Consider the following 17,806-nt stretch of genomic DNA (forward strand, 5'->3'; position numbering starts at 1 on the left):
TTCTGCCATTTTCTCTCTCTCTTTCTCTCTCTCTCTCTTTCTCTCTCTGTCTCTCCTCCCTCCCTCCCTCTTCCTCCTCCTCCTCCTTCTCTTTCTGGGACCCCTATAATGTGTTGTCCATAGAACACAAAAGCTATCTTCACTTTTTTTTTAATTCTTTTTTTTCCTTTTCTGCTCTTTTTGAATGAGTTCACTTGTCCTATCATCTAAATAACTATTTCTTCTGCTTCATCTAGTCAGCTGTTGAACCCCTCTAGTATATTTTTCAATTTAGTTCTTTTGTTCTTCAGCTCTATGATCTTTGTTTGGTACTTTCTTATTTTTTCTTTCTCTTGAAGTTTTCACTGTGTTTCCATTTTTCTCTATAGTTTGGTGACCATCTTTATAATTATTACTTTAAACTCCTTATTAGGTAAATTACTTATCTATGTTACATTGAGGTTTTTTCCTGAGTTTTTATCTTGTTCTTTCATTTGGAGCATATTCTTCTATTTCCCCATTTTGTGTGGCTTTCTGTGTTTTATGTATGGGGTGAAACATATACTTCTCTCAGTCTTGAAGAAGTGCTCTTGTGTAAGAGATGAATCTTATCTTTCAACCGTACCCTAGTGCATGCTTGTCTCCTAAACCTTCATGATTACTTTGGGCACCTGTGTGGCTCAGTTAATTAGGCATCTGACTCTCAATTTTGGCTCAAGTCATAATTTGCAGTTTTGAAGTCAAGCTCCACATCAGGATCTGCATTCAGCATGAAGTATGCTTGTGATTCTTCTCTCTCTATCCCTCATTTCTCTCTCTCTCTCTCTCTCTCAGTAAATAAATAAAATCTTTAAAAAAATTCATTATTGTCAAAGCAGCCTGTTTTATACTTGATAGGTCCCATTTATTGAGGATGTGCCAAAACCTGTGAGGGTTCCAAGTAGAAAGATCTCAGTCAGTACCTAGTTTCAGTCTGATTGAAAGCCAGATCTTCAGGCAGGAGTTTTAAAGCATGCCAATATATACACTCCTTAGGGCTACAATTGTAAACCCTGCTAGCCTTCAGACCAGGCAATTTGGAGGGGGTTCCCTGGGCTATAGTTGCAAAAATCAGAGCTTTATATGATCGTATAAATTCCTTTCTGTAAGGTACCAATAAGCTGTAGCAAGACTAAGAGAGAGCACAAAGATGGTATCCCCTGGCCTAATTTCCTCAGCCCACTTCTATAGCCACTAAGTGTATGGGCCTTTTGCCATTTCTCATGAAGAATATGTTTAGCTAGTTTTCAGGTATTTTTCATAGGGAACTTTTCCATATGTAGCCATAGATTTTGTGTGTCCACAGGAGGAGATTAGTTCTGGATCTTCCAATGGCAATATCTTGGACCACCATTCCCCTTTTATTGCCTTATTTTTAATTGAACTGTTATTTCCTTATTTTTAATTTAACCGTTTTTATCTATAACACTTTTTGTGTTACTTTAGTAGTTGTTTTAGTGTTTATCATATAAATCTATAAATCAGGAGTCTGGAATCTGTGGTCTCAGGCCAAATGTGGCTAGTTGCCCATTTCTGTAAATACAGTTTTATTGGAACACAGCCATACCCATTGGTATAAATACTGTCTATGACTGCTTTCATGTTTCAATAGCAGTGAAATTGCATTAATTTTTTTATTGGATGTTAGGTCTTACTGAATTTATTTTTCTTGTATTCTGGATACTATTGTTTTCTTATAAGTAGTATTTAGCTTTGTTCTTGGATGCAGTTAACCTTTTGAATCTTGCTTTTAAGCTTTATTATGTGAGACCAGAGCAGAATTTAGTCCAAAATTAATTTTTCCCAATACTGAAGCATGACCCTTCTTAGTATTCTAAACTAATACCCTGTGAATTATAAAGTTTTTCACTCTCACTTTTGAGAACAGGACCAATCCTGTTACTTGTGAATTCTGTGGATTCTTGTTTTTAATCCTTTAGGATTAACTGGGCTCAGGTAGTTTCCTCAGATGCATGATTGGCAATTTTTTATTGGATGGCAGACTTTCTGAAATTTATCTTGTCAGGTGATCAAATTTTTGTATCTTTATAAAAATTGAGAATTGTTCTGGAATATAAAACTAATTTGATTTTTTTAGGTTGTTAAACTGGACCAGAGCAGCATTTCATCAGGGACTAATTTTGCACCACTCTGAAGCAAAACACTTTGGATTACTCTTTCTAATACCCTGTGAATTATGAATTTTTCGGCTCTGGTTGGAGGTAACAGGAAGTATTCCTGGCCCTGTGTAAGTTCCATAGAATAGTCCCTTTAATCCTTTCATTGATTGTTTCCTAGCTCAGGATAATTTCCTCACTCCTATGTTCTAAGCATTTCTCTGCTAAATATTTGAAGGAGACCTCTACATAACTCTATACTTCTCTCTTTCCCTGGAATTATCCTTTCTATATCTTATAAAGTCCATCCTTCTTGTCTCCCCCGCCTCTCATTAATTCAGGGAGTCTTATAGGCTCTGCATGACTTGGCCTCCCTGCACTGCTTCTTAGAAACTCTTTCTAGATAGCAAGGTAGGACAGCTCTAGGACTTACTTTGTTTCCCATTTTTTAATATCCTTTGTTGACGATGGCTAATATCTTGAAAAGTGTTATTTCATAGATTTTGTACTGTGTTTTGTTTCAGGCAGGAAATGTATCCTGTCTTTGTCTACTTCATTGTGTCTTAAAGTGGTGGTCTGGAAATAGCATTTTAATTGGGTGATAGTGTATCAACATCTCACTTCCAGAATTAAGATGTTGAGTATGGGAGATCTATTATAGATTCCCAGAACTCTGGAACTTGCTATGAAAAAAGAATAGTATGCTAGCCAGTGCTTAAGTGGCTAAGGTCTCTGACTTGTATCTGTCTATATCCAGTGCAGAACATGCCATGCATGAATATACATTATTATCTTGGCATATTGTTTATTATAGAACAGAATTCAGTTTATGGTAGGGTCTATTTAGAACCCCATTCCAAGGAGGGTTTTTAAAGGACCTTGTTAAAAGCTGGTCTCAAGACACAGAATGGCAACAGTGAAACAAGACCCGAGTCCATGATTTTTTGTGTTATAGTGTAGAAGTTGCAAGAATGTGTTTGAGAAATTTTTACTTGTAGTCATTTCTAATTTTCTTTTAAGCTCTTGAGACCTTCATTCTAGATGTGGGGCTATCTAAACCCATACTTGCACAGAGATGCAGTCAGTAAGTTTTGATTCCTAAGTCTGGAGTATTAGGTAAGAGCAAGCATTTTAAATGCATTTCCAAAAAGGCAATAAATTAGTATATTCATTGAACAGGCTTTTAGAAAATGATTTATTACTTCTATAGATAGCTTAATAATAATAAAAGTTTTTTTATTATACTTCACTTGTGTATACAATAAAACTGTTACATCATCTAAAGTGAGGTCATATAATTTATGCCTTGTAAGAGACTTTAAAAAGTATATTTTTGTATGTGTTAAAGAATATATAATATATATCATATATATTTTTTAAATGGAAAAGTACCCCCCAAATTTCTCTCCCCTGAAAACTACTTACCCCCCACACATAGACAAACACACAAAACCCTTAGGTCATGTTTACATTGCTAATATTAAGAAAATATATTTGGATGAATGGCTGATAATTGTAAAGATCCCAATTTTTCCAGAATTAATTTATAGGTTTAAAAATTTTTTTCAGGGCACCTGGGGTGGCTTAGGGGCTGAGCATCTGCCTTCGGTTCAGGTCATGATCCTAGGGTCTTGGGATCGAGTCCCACATCAGGCTCCCCACAGGGAGCCTGCTTCTCCCTATCTATGTCTCTGCCCTCCCCCCATGTCTCTCATGAATAAATAAGTAAATTATTTAATAAACAAATAAATGAATAATATTTTTTTTCAAACAGAGCCCCAATAGGAATTTTTGTTTGTTTTAAAGTGACAGAATAATTTTACTAGCCTATCTAGAAAAGTAAAGAAATGGAAAAAAACTAAAACATTTTGATAATAGCACCCCCTTCTTACCTTACCTCTTGTTTAAAACCTTATAAAGCTACTGCTTTAAGCAGAACAGCATATCAATGCAAGTTTAGACACATACTGTATAACCCAAAAATATTCTGATATATACGATTTACCACATGTTTCTATGATAAAGGATGAATCACAAGTTAATGGCAAAGGGATTGATTGTTCAGTAAATACTATATGATAAATCAGTTAGATATTTCAGAAAAAGTTCATTTTAAATTCTCATCTCTACCACATACAAAGATGAATTTTACTTAAAGAGTTAAATCAAGAAAAACAATTGTCTTAAAAGAAAATGCAGCCAAATTTGTAGTTTACCATTTAATGGAGGTTACTGCTTAATCATTAAAATAATGAAGGAAAATCATACAGAAAAGATATATAAATTTGACTACATAAAGTTAAGAATTCCTGAATGTCAAAAACAAGCACAGAATGGCAAAAATATTTACAAGTAATGTGATAGGGAACTGACATTTTTAACACTTAAAGGGCTTATATACCTTATGGAAAAAAACAGTAAGTAAATAATGAAAAAGAGACAAATTTATTACTGATAATTCACTTACAAAATAGAAAGGCCTAAAGACATGGAAAGAATGTTTAGCCTAGGGATCAAAACTTAAGTTAAAACAATTGGTGGCGGTTTTGTGTATCAAATTAAAAAGAATATTTTTTGAAGAGCAATATTCAGTACTCTTGTGGATGTGGTAAGATGAATGCTTTCATAAATTTCTGATGGGAGGAGAAATTTTTGTAAACTTTTTGGAAAATAAGTTTATTCTATATGTCAACATCTTAGATTATTTATTTTCACAGACCCAGTATTTCCTGTTTTATTTCTTAGGAATCCTTTTTGGGGAAATAATCATAAATGTAAAAGATATATATGCATATTACAAAGTTACTTAAAAAATGAAAAGCTGGAAATAATCCAAATGAACATTTAGGTAAATTATAGTAAATTTGTATGTTGATATTGTGCAGATGTTGAAAACTATAAATTAATTTTAAAGATATGGGAAAATGCTTATGTTATTAAGTGGGGAAAAAGGAAGCCACTAAATAGTATAAGTGTGATCTTAAATATGTTAAAACACACATGCACTCATACATACACAACAATTTGAAAAGCAGACAACAAAAAACTAGCAGTGCTTACCTCAGGGTGCTAGGGTTTAGATGATTTTCTTTCAGGTTCATTTGTGATAGGATGATTAGTGAATATGGAAGCATTAATGGTGGGAGTGAAACTAAAACCAAATTGAAACAGCGTATGGCAGAAGTAGGGGAAGAGGCAGTTATTAGAAATAAGTATTCCTGAATTCAAATTGTGGACCTGCTTCGTCCTAGCTATGTTATTCTAGCTATTCTGATTCTGAGTCTCTTTTTTCCAGATGTAAGGTGGTGATAATACCTACCACATAGGGTTGTTTGAGAGGTTGTAATAACATAATAAATGCAAAGTTACTCACATATAATTGCTACTTAGTAAGTTTCTTACTTGTGTCTATCATGAGGCTTTTAACAGAGACAGCTTCATGACAAAATAAAATGCTTGTCATAAAACTATAACCTGGGCAAAGCTTCTTCCTGAGAGTTTGAAAGATTTTTGTTTAGGGTTTTCTTATGTATTAGGTTTAAATGAAAATTTTGATTAGCCATCCTGAGAAGTTAAATAAAAAATATTTTCATTCTTAATAATGTATCAAGTGAAAATTATTTTTATAATTTTACCATTATAATATTCAAATGAACTACCTGAAACTTTGATAATTCATAATCTTTGTTTTTTTATTTCTAATAGGTTTTTTAAGGTTTTTATTTATTTATTCATGAGAGACACACACACAGAGAGAGAGAGAGACAGAGAGAGAGAGGCAGAGACACAGGCAGAGGGAGAAGCAGGCTCCATGCAGGGAGCCTGACGTGGGACTCGATCCCGGGACCCCAGGATCACGCCTTGAGCTGAAGGCAGTGCTAAACCGCTGAGCCACCCAGGCTGCCCAATCTTTGTTTTTCTATAGATCATTTTAAAAAGTAGGTAGAGTTTCAAAATTTATCTTTAACTGCTCATTCTCTGCAATTTTACTAGTAACCTGAGTCTGTATTACATAATTCAGTATCCATAATTCCAAATGGGCAAGTCAGTTATAAGATTTAATGATGTGTCATTCAAATTTTGAGTTTTCTTAATAATCCAGTGATTTTTTGTAATGAAAATAACCAATTTCTAGACAAGTTACTTGTTTTGCCAATCAGAAACCTTTGATAAATTTTGAAAATTACACCTAATGAAAAAAAATACATCTAATGATTGAGTAGGACCTAATTTTTTGTATAAATTTAACACTCATGAATAATATAGATGTAAACCTATAATAATTATGTCTCATGGTTACACACATAGCATTTTATAATTTACAAAGCTTTTTTCCACATAAACTAATTTGATTCTTAAAACAACCTTATTAGGTAGATATAGCAAGTGTTATTATCCTTATTTTACAGCTTTAGAAACTAAAGCCCAATGGCTAAGTGACATGTCAAACGTTACACTGTTAATTCTAATTACAGTACTCTTTTCACTTCACCATGGCAACTCTATTCCCAGGCACAAAATGATTGAGAAATAAAATGTCATTAAACTTAAGTACTTTACTAGCAGAAGACGCCTGGAAGTACCCTTTAAGTCAGAGATTGGGTTTAAAACTGTGTTTTGGAATGCCTGGGTGGCTCAGTGGTGGAGCATCTGCCTTTGGCTCAGGGCGTGATCCCGAGATGCAAGATCGATTCCCAAATCGGGCTCCTTGCGAAGAGCCTGCTTCTCCCTCTGCCTGGGTCTCTGCCTCTCTCTCTGTGTCTCTCATGAATAAATAAATAAAATCTTTAAAAGAAAACCTGTGTTTTGTTTAATATAGGAGTTAGTAATTTAACATCTTGTGTTGGTATATTAGAAGCTTTGGGTTATTAGAGCTGCTAAAAGCAAAATACCTGGGAAGTGATAGTAGACAGTGAAACAGAATATGTAGAAATAGTGGAATTACCAATGGTAGACCAAAATATCTTATATACTGCAGAGATCCCGAGAATATGACCATATTGTAGTAGTTTACTAAAATTAATAATTGTACTGCCACGCTATAGTGTTAACAGGTACATCCTGTGCAGTATATTCAGTGTAGAAGATACATAAACTCCCTAATATATTTTAGGAAGATTTACATTAAAACAGTTAATATCGAAGAGAATTCTTAGAGGGTTTACGTTCATCTATTTACATTTTTTATGTACCTAGATTTGTCTATTTATTGGTTTTTAATGAAGTAAATTTTAAAAATTCAATATTGAAAGAAGGATCAAATGGTAAATTGTTGTATTCTAGGTACTGTTTACAGAGGAAGATGTGAAATTCTACCTTGCAGAACTGGCCCTTGCTTTGGATCATCTGCACCAATTAGGAATTGTATATAGAGACCTGAAGCCAGAAAAGTAAAGCTATATTCTCCTTATGAATCCCTGTAACCAGTATTTCTATAACTATTTTTTTCTCCATTAAGTCTCTTATCTATTTTATTTTATTTAAATATTATATGAAAAAATATATGAATTATACAATTATATGAAACTTATAAAAAGTAGTCTTTATGAGATACCATTGATTTTATTTTTCCCGTGGGTTTTAAATTAATAATTTAAATATTTTCTAGTACATGAAATATATTTTAAAATTTATGAACATTTTTATGTAAATGTTATATATAAAAATATTTTATTCTATTTTGTTGAATGTGATTTTTGATTTACAGCATTCTGCTTGATGAAATAGGACATATCAAATTAACAGGTATGCGAATGTTCTTATTTTGCCCTAAGCCCATTTTATAGTTTTCTATATTCTAATATATATATTTGTCTCAGCCTGTTTTCTTTTTCCTTGACTTGTATTTTATTCATCTCTTTAGTGAACTCAAATTCATTTAAAAGGTAGATAAGATAGCTCTCAATATGTTCTAATGTTATACCAAAAAATATGCAATAGAGTTACTGTCCTAATTAACAAATGGCATTTGGCTTTCTAGGTAAAAACACATCATCTTAGTTTTATTCTAGACTGAAAAATTTACCCTAAGTAGTTATCACCCTGAAATGTAGTGAATTATAAACTTTTAAACCAAGTGTTTCAGAATCAGAGGTTCAATTTTTTCTGTATTTATAAAGACATTTTATTTTTCTTTATTTTGAATATTGAGGGTTTATTATAACACCAGATGCTAATCCTCACAGGATTCTTAAGTATAAAATATCTTTATTACACCATTTTTAAAAACTTTTATTTTTAAATAATTTTGGACTCACGGTATGTTGCAAAAATAATATTGAAAGGTCCTGTGTACTAATAACCCAGTTTCCCTCAATGGTGACATCTTATAAAACTGCAGTGTATTATCAACCCACAGAAATTGATTTGTATAATACAACTCACTGGACTCTATACTTTATTTGGATTTCACTAGATTTTGCATGAATTTATTTTTGTTTGTATATAATTCTATGACTTTTTATCACATGCACAGATTTGAATACCACCACCACAATCAATATGCAAAATTGTTCTACAACTACAAAAAAACTCTCTTGTGCTGCCCATTTACAATTATACCCTCCTTCCCCCTACCCAAACTCCTGGCAACCACTTATCTATTCTACATATCTGGTTTTGTTATGTTGAGAATATGATATAAATAGAACCATACAGTACCCATCCTGGGCATTTGTCCTAAAGAAATAAAAACTTATGTCCACATAGAACCCTATACATGAATTTTCATAGCAGCTCTATTTATAATAGCCCAAGACTGGAAATGTCCCAAATGTCCTTCAAAGAATGAATGGATAAACAAACTGTGATACAACCATACAATGGAATACTACCCAGCAGTAAAAAGGAAAGAATTCTTGATATATGCAACAACTTGGATGGACTCAAGGGCATTATGCTGAGTGAGCCAATCTCAAAAGGTCACTTATGTTATAAATAGATAGTAAAATCTTTATTTAATTATCAGAATGTTAAAATGAAGATGTGGTCTTTACAGAGAATTTTGGACCAGTACACTTTAAAGGTAAGTTGCTTTAAATTCTTAAGTATACTGCTTCAGTGTAAAACTAAAGTATAACAAAGCTGTTAACTTGAAAGCTCAGGCAGTTGTGATAAAGTTCAAATAAAGTTTAGTAAATCTTTCTTAGTCATAACCTGATTCTCTTTTTCATATATAAAAGAAGAAAAGTTGATTTAAAGGGATTTAAAGAGGAAAAGGAAAGAAAAATAATAGAACAGTAGAGTTTTTTAAGATTTTATATATTGCATAATTTTTTATACCAATCAACTTTTGTTGCAAAGCTAATTAGAATTTAATTCTTTTCAATTTTTTTAAATAAATTATGCCTGTTTTGTCAGGGGTTGAGGAAGTTAAGTGGGATAAAAGTAGAATAAATCCTACCTATATCTCTTTTCTACATTATGATTAATTGGTGAATAATGATGTCAAATTGTTTTATATTTAGTCTTGTAATGTGAATTCTGCTTTTATAGCTTTTGGACTTAAATTGGCTGTGGAGAAAGGAATAGTTAGAATAAATGCAAACTTATAAACAAAGGACAAAGCTTATAAAAATATAAAATGATTTATATATATTTTTTAACAATTCAGTCTATTTTCTTTAAAATGGCATAAATATTTCTTTAAAGAAAGTAGACAATAACAAATATTAGATAATTTATACTGTTTTATAATTACAGCCTAATTCAGAGTTTTTTAATGAGTAATAAACATATGGGTTTAACCTTACAACATTCCAGTAAGGTTGGTTAAAGTATGACCATTCACAGCAAATATTCTAATACTTTACTTTTTTTTCATTATTTCCTTTAACTTATTTTCCTTCTTTCCTTCCTTCCTTCCTTCTTTCTTTCTTCCTTCCTTCCTTCCTTCCTTCTTTCTTTCTTTCTTTCTTTCTTTCTTTCTTTCTTTCTTTTTCTTTCTTCTTTCTTCTTTCTTTCTTTTTTCTTTTTCTTTTTCTTTTTCTTTTTCTTCCTTTCTTGCTTTCTTACCTTTTGTGTGTCTTTTCTTCCCTCTTCCTCTCCCTCTTTTCCTCTTGTCCTTCCTATCTTCTTCCTTCCATTTTGAATATTACAGTCAAAAATACCAGATTGATTGCTGTTTACATTGAAACCAGTGGGCTCTAATGATTTAGGAATGTCTCATATAACAGAGTCTTTCTCAACATTGTTTCTTCTTAGGCTTAGGAGGAAGAATTAGGTTTTCCTTAATCATAAGAGAGGGACAATATCTTTCTTTTTACCAGTCCATTTAAAAAATTCTCTGAATAAAAGGAATAGATGCAATGTTTAACAAATTACTCTAGAATGGCAGTGAACTATACAAAGGTTCCCTGATATGACTATGGTTTGAGCCTAATTGACCTCATACCAAGAGTATGATTGCATAGCAAAAGACCAATAGAATGAGAATAGCCCCAAAATATCTGCATAAATGTCAATATATTATTTATATTGTTTGTTGTGTCTCATTTTTTTCTGTAATACCCCACCTCATAGTCTATATAAAAACTAAATAATATGATTTACCTGGTTCATAAAAAAATGTTTATTCATAATATTCCATTAAAAGCTTTAAATTGAACATACAATTGATTTCAACTGTCTCTGGTTACTATAATGTGTTTTTGGAGGGACAAAATTCAGGGTAATTTCTATAAAGAGAAGGGAGAAAAATATACAGTGTCAGAAATTTATATCACACAGTACTTGATTGGATATTTAAGAGAGAATGTATACATAAAATTAATTTTAATAATTTTATGGTTATGCAAATTATTCACTGAGATTACTTTTACTCATAGTAAATATTTATGAAATCATTGTCTCTAGGCACATTTTGAAAATTTGAAGTCAGAGTCATTTAAGTGTACAAAGATATACTGACCTCCTCCTCAAAAAAAAAGCTCTTATAAAGCTGCTTTCTGTATTTTGTTTTCAAATTAGTGGCTTGGAAAAATCACTGCTTAACTTATATATCTTATTTAATCTTGTAGCTAACTCTTATTGTAAAACTTTTTGTCAATTGATTACTGAGCAAATTCTAGTGTTAAATGTCAGTTTTGTCAGACAAGTACAGCAGAGGACCTGTATGGAGTGGTATAAATCTGTGAAAGGTAATGGAGGATAAGAAAATTCTCTTCCCTTTCTCCTCCTCTCTGGAATGGCCAAAGAAGCCAGTGTTCTTCTCTTACAAGGTATGTTGTTATATTCAGCTGAACTGACCTCAAACACTAGCTTTCATTACATTTAATCTTTGAAATGGAATGCACAAGAGTTTAAAATTCTCAAAATATAGACAAAGAGAGTAGTAGTACATTGAAAAGATTTTTTTAAATTATGGTAAAAATAATGCATTAAAGTCATTATTCAAGGATAAGTGATTTTTAAATGAAAATATTGAACATGGTTAGAAAATTAATTTTGAGGGACCCTAAAATTAATTACTCATGTTGATATTTTATTTTAAGAGAGCAATTTAGGACTTAAAGATTTATTTTCCTTTATAGAATTAAGGTATAATTTACGCAGGGTAAAACTCATTCTTTGGATCCTTGTGGTGATGGAATTTTCCTGTATCTTGACTACACCCTTCTCAATACTGTGGTTGTGATATTGTAATATAGTTTTGTAAGATTTTACCATGGGGGAAACTGGGTAAAAGGTAAATAGGATGTCTTATAGTATTTCACATGCATATGTGAATTTGCAATGGTCTCAAAATACAAGGTTTACTTTTTAGAAATCACTTTTTAATCTATACTTTTGCAAACTTTGACAAATACATTTATTTTATTTCTACCACCAACGTAGAGATAAGAAACAATTCTATCACCCTCCAAAATTTCCCCATTACAAGTCGATACTCCTTTTTATCTTAGACAAATATCAGTCGGCTTTCGGTCCCTAAGGTTTTACCTTTTCCATGATGTAATGTAAACAGAGGCATAGGAGTAAATTGCCTTTTGAGTCTGGCTTCATTTACTTAATATACTGCATTTGAGATTAATCTATATTGTGTGTTTTATTTTTTATTGCTGAATGGTGTTCCATTTTATGATGATGCCATGGTTTGTCTAATCCCCAAGTAAGGGGTATTTGGCTTGTTTCCAGTTTTTGGCAGTGATGAATAAAGCCACTGTAAATATTCATGTGCAGGTTTTATCTGAACATAATTTTTTTTTATTTCACTTGAGTAAATACCAAAGGAGTGGGATTGCTTGGTCATATGGTAAGTGTATTTTTAACTTAGTGAGAAACCTGTAAACTGTCTTCCAAGTGGTTGCACCATTTTGCATACCCATCAGCAGCATATGAGACTAGTTGCTCTGCATCCTTGCCATTACTTAGTATTGTCAGTTTATTTAGCTCTACTGATAGATATATAGTGGTATTCTTTGGGGTTTTAATTAGAATTCCCCTAATAACTGATGAGAGTGAGCATCTTTTTATTTCTTTGGAGAAGTATCTGTTCAGATCTTTTGCCCTTTTAAAAAGAGTGGGTTTTTTGTTTTCTTATTATTGAATTTTGAGTTTTTAAAATATATTCTGAATATAAGAGCTTTATCATATATGCAGTTTGCAAATATTTTCTGCAGTCTATAACTTCTTTTTTTCTTCTCTGAACAGTATCTTCTGAAGAGTTTTGATGCTGGTAAAGTCCAGTTATCAACTTTTTTCTTTTATGAATTATACTTATGATGTTGTATCTCAGAAATACAAGATCACAAAGATTTTATTCTTTTGGAAATTTTAAAGTTTTAGGTTTTACATTTTCTGTGATTCATTTTTGGTTAATATTTATGTTACAAGGATTTTTTATATTAATATCCTATTGTTCTGGAACCATTTGTTGAAAAGAACTTAACTTTCTTCAGGGAATTGCTTTTACTCCTTTATCTATATCTATCTATCTATCTATCTATCTATCTATCTATCTATCTATCGTCAGATGTAATGCAGCACATATGATCTTAAAAAATCACTCCACTTTGAATAATTACATAATAAAATGCAAATGACTTAATGGGGAAACTGACGTTAGAGGTTTAACATTCAGATATATAATGAGACCACAAAAGAAAGACAGCAAGTTGACAAAAATGACAGCATTACTTTACACTTCTAAATGTGTAAGAATATATAAACACTACAATAAGTAGGAAACTTACCTCGAAAATATCCTGAAATTTGCTTGTAGAATTGTTTTCAGAAAGGTTACAGTTTGTTTAGTTATTGTGAAGTAGTAGAAGATAGATTATCGGGAATTGTGAGGAAGGTTGTAACACTACAGGTAGATAAGAATGACTCATAATACACCTGGTGAGCTGAAATAGCTGGCAGATGTTTGGGGTATGTGCATGTGTCTATTTCTACTTGGTTGCTTCAGCTAGGTGCAGCTACAAAACAGCTAGTGTTTTCTTGTAGACAAAATTGCAGGTAAACCACACATTAGCCAACCCCATTTGAAACTTATGTTATGCTCAAATTGTTTCCTAATGTATCAATCATATTGTAACAAATTTACATTTTCAAAACAAGCATTATAGTAGACCTATATGTTTTCTATTCTTGGACTTAGTCTACTCACTGTCCTTTTGCATTGATATATATCAACATGTATATCAATATATATTGTCATGTATGTATGACATATCTATGTCTATACTTTCTCCAATGCCAAACTGTCTTGATTACTATAGCATTATAGTAAGTATTGAAGTGAGGTAGTATTAGTCCTCAGTGTTTTTCTTCTTCAAAATTATTTTGGCTAATGTATTTCCTATAGTCTTTTTTATAAATTTTAAATTTAGTTTTTTGATTTTTATAAAAGATATCTTGCTGGAAGTTTCATTGACTCTGGATATTGGCTTTTAGTAGAATTGATATATTTAACAATATTGAATCTCCCAAACCATGCGTACAATATGTTTCTCCATTTATTTAGATTTACTTTGATTTCTTTCATCAGTGTTTCTAGTTTGCAGTATACATATCTTACATATACTTTGTATATTTATACCTGTGGATTTCATGTGTGGATTTTTTGGTGGTATTATAAATGCTACTTTGTGAATTTCAGCTAACAATTTTTCATTGCTATTACATAGGAATAAGATTGATTTTTATATATTGGTACCTTTAGCTCTTGAAAGCGTTAAACAAATGGAAGCTTACCAAAGCCAAAGCATAATTGGTTTTTTAGTGTTTTAAAAAAATGTAAGTTACTCTCTTCTTTTTGTCTTAGTCTGTTTTAAAACTTAGATCACTATGAAAGCTTTGATTTAATTATTGACCTCTTGGAGGAGGGGCAAGATGGCGGAAGAGTAGGGTCTCCAAATCACCTATCCCCACCAAATTACCTAGAAAACCTTCAAATTATCCTGAAAATCTATGAAATCGGCCTGAGAATTAAAGAGAGAACACCTGGAATGCTACAGTGAGAAGAGTTCGCGCTTCTATCAAGGTAGGAAGACGGGGGAAAAAAGAAATAAACAAACAAAAGGCATCCAAGGAGGAGGGGCCCTGCGAGGAGCCAGGCTAAGGCCGGGGCGAGTGCCCCCAGGACAGGAAAGCTCCGACCTGGAGAAGCAGGAGCTGCACCAACCTTCCCGGGCGGAAAGGGGCTCCCAGGGAGTTGGAGCAGGACCTCAGGAGGGCGGGGATGCCCTCGGGCTCCCTGGGACACTAACAGAGCAACTGCGTGCCCAGGAGAGTGCTCCGAGCTCCCTAAGGGCTGCAGCGCACACGGCGGGACCGGAGCAGCTCGGAGGGGCTCGGGCTGCGGCTCCACAGAGGCGGCTGCGCGGCTCCGGGAGCAGCTCCGAGGGGCTTGGGCAGAGGAAGAGGCTCCCTGCGGTGGGGGCTGCGCAGCACCGGGAGCAGCTCGGGGGTGCTCGGTCGGCGGCAACGCGGAGGGGGCTGCGGGCTTGGAGCGAGAATCCAAGAGCCCAGGCCCCGGAACACAGGGCGCCAGGACACAGCCCAAGATCCGGCCTCCCCCCGGGACAGGCAGAGGACGGGAGGGCCCAGAACAGCAAGGACGCTCCTGCCCCAGCTGAGCAGATCAGCGTCCCCCGCCCCAGCTTCCAGGCCCTGCAGACGGAGAGCTCCGGAGTTACTGCGAGGGCTGAATCCAGGTTTCCAGAGCAGGCCCCGCCACTGGGGCTGTTCCTCCTGGTGCCTCACGGGGCAAACAACCCCCACTGAGCCCTGCACCAGGCAGGGGGCAGAGCAGCTCCCCCAAGTGTTAACACCTGAAAATCAGCACAACAGGCCCCTCCCCCAGAAGACCAGCTAGTAGGACAAGTTCCAGAGGAAGTCAAGGGACTTAAAGTATACAGAATCAGAAGATACTCCCCCGTGGTTTTTTTTTGTTTGTTTGTTTGTTTTGTTTTGTTTTGTTTTGTTTTGCTTTTTGATTGGTTTCCTTCCCCCACCTTTTTTTTCTTTCTTTCTTTTTCTTTCTCTTTTTCTTCTTTTTTCTTTTTTTCTTCCTTTTTTTCTCTTTCTTTTTTCTTTCATTCTTTCTCTCCTCCCTTTTTCTCCTTTTCCCAATACAGCTTGCTTTTGGCCACTCTGCACTGAGCAAAATGACTAGAAGGAAAACCTCACCTCAAAAGAAAGAATCAGAAACAGTCCTCTCTCCCACAGAGTTACAAAATCTGGATTACAATTCAGTGTCAGAAAGCCAATTCAGAAGCACTATTATACAGCTACTGGTGGCTCTAGAAAAAAGCATAAAGGACTCAAGAGACTTCATGACTGCAGAATTTAGAACTAATCAGGCAGAAATTAAAAATCAATTGAATGAGATGCAATCCAAACTAGAAGTCCTAACAAGGGTTAATGAGGTGGAAGAATGAGTGAGTGACATAGAAGACAAGTTGATGGCAAAGAGGGAAACTGAGGAAAAAAGACAGACAACTAAAAGACCATGAAGACACATTAAGGGAAATAAACGACGGCCTGAGGAAGAAAAACCTACGTTTACTTGGGGTTCTTGAGGGCACCGAAAGGGACAGAGGGCCAGAATATGTATTTGAACAAATCCTAGCTGAAAACTTTCCTAATCTGGGAAGGGAAACAGGCATTCAGATCCAGGAAATAGAGAGATCCCCCCCTAAAATCAATAAAAAACAATCAACACGTCGACATCTAATAGTGAAGCTTGTAAATTCCAAAGATAAAGAGAAGATCCTTAAAGCAGCAAGAGACAAGAAATCCCTGACTTTTATGGGGAGGAGTATTAGGGTAACAGCAGACCTCTCCACAGAGACCTGGCAGGCCAGAAAGGGCTGGAAGGATATACTCAGGGTCCTAAATGAGAAGAACATGCAACCAAGAATACTTTATCCATCAAGGCTCTCATTCAAAATGGAAGGAGAGACAGAAGAGCTTCCAAGACAGGCAGGAACTGAAAGAATATGTGACCTCCAAACCAGCTCTGCAAGAAATATCATGATGACACTAAACTCATATCTCTCAATAGTAACTCTGAATGTGAACGGGCTTAATGACCCCATCAAAAGGCGCAGGGTTTCAGACTGGATAAAAAAGCAGGACCCATCAATTTGCTGTCTACAAGAGACTCATTTTAGACAGAAGGACACCTACAGCCTGAAAATAAAAGGTTGGAGAACCATTTACCATTCGAATGGTCAGCAAAAGAAAGCAGGGGTAGCCATCCTTATATCAGATAAACTAAAATTTACCCCAAAGACTGTAGTGAGAGATGAAGAGGGACACTATATCATACTTAAAGGATCTACCCAACAAGAGGACTTAACAATCCTCAATATATATGCCCCGAATGTGGGAGCTGCCAAATATACCAATCAATTAATAACCAAAGTGAAGAAATACTTAGATAATAATACACTTATACTTGGTGACTTCAATCTAGCGCTTTCTATACTTGATAGGTCTTCTAAACACAACATCTCCAAAGAAACGAGAGCTTTAAATGATACACTGGACCAGATGGATTTCACAGATATCTACAGAACTTTACATCCAAACTCAACTGAATACACATTCTTCTCAAGTGCACATGGAATTTTCTCCAGAATAGACCACATACTGGGTCACAAATCGGGTCTGAACCGATACCAAAGATTGGGATCGTCCCCTGCATATTCTCAGACCATAATGCCTTGAAATTAGAACTAAATCACAACAAGAAGTTTGGAAGGACCTCAAACACGTGGAGGTTAAGGGTCATCCTGCTAAAAGATGAAAGGGTCAACCAGGAAATTAAGGAAGAATTAAAAAGATTCATGGAAACTAATGAGAATGAAGATACAACCGTTCAAAATTATTGGGATGCAGCAAAAGCAGTCCTAAGGGGGAAATACATCGCAATAAAAGCATCCATTCAAAAACTGGAAAGAACTCAAATACAAAAGCTAACCTTACACCTAAAGGAACGAGAGAAAAAACAGCAAATAGATCCTACACCCAGGACAAGAAGAGAATTAATAAAGATTTGAGCAGAACTCAACGAAATCGAGACCAGAAGAACTGTGGAACAGATCAACAGAACCAGGAGTTGGTTCTTTGAAAGAATTAATAAGATAGATAAACCATTAGCCAGCCTTATTAAAAAGAAGAGAGAGAAGACTCAAATTAATAAAATCATGAATGAGAAA

The 17,806-nt window shown here is 34.4% G+C and overlaps 1 protein-coding gene across 5 annotated transcripts in view; it reads left to right on the top strand.

The window, feature by feature from the left end:
- Positions 1–17,806, top strand: part of RPS6KA6 (ribosomal protein S6 kinase A6) — a 195,577-nt gene that overhangs the window by 118,291 nt on the left and 59,480 nt on the right. For all 5 annotated transcript variants that reach the window (XM_072815168.1, XM_072815167.1, XM_072815166.1 and 2 more), the window contains 2 exons: positions 7,419–7,525; positions 7,843–7,880. In XM_072815168.1, the coding sequence (XP_072671269.1) occupies positions 7,419–7,525; positions 7,843–7,880 (145 nt within the window). The remainder of the gene's footprint in view (positions 1–7,418; positions 7,526–7,842; positions 7,881–17,806) is intronic.

The sequence above is a fragment of the Canis lupus genome, chromosome X (genome assembly GCF_048164855.1).
Source record: "Canis lupus baileyi chromosome X, mCanLup2.hap1, whole genome shotgun sequence".
Taxonomy (NCBI): domain Eukaryota; kingdom Metazoa; phylum Chordata; class Mammalia; order Carnivora; family Canidae; genus Canis; species Canis lupus.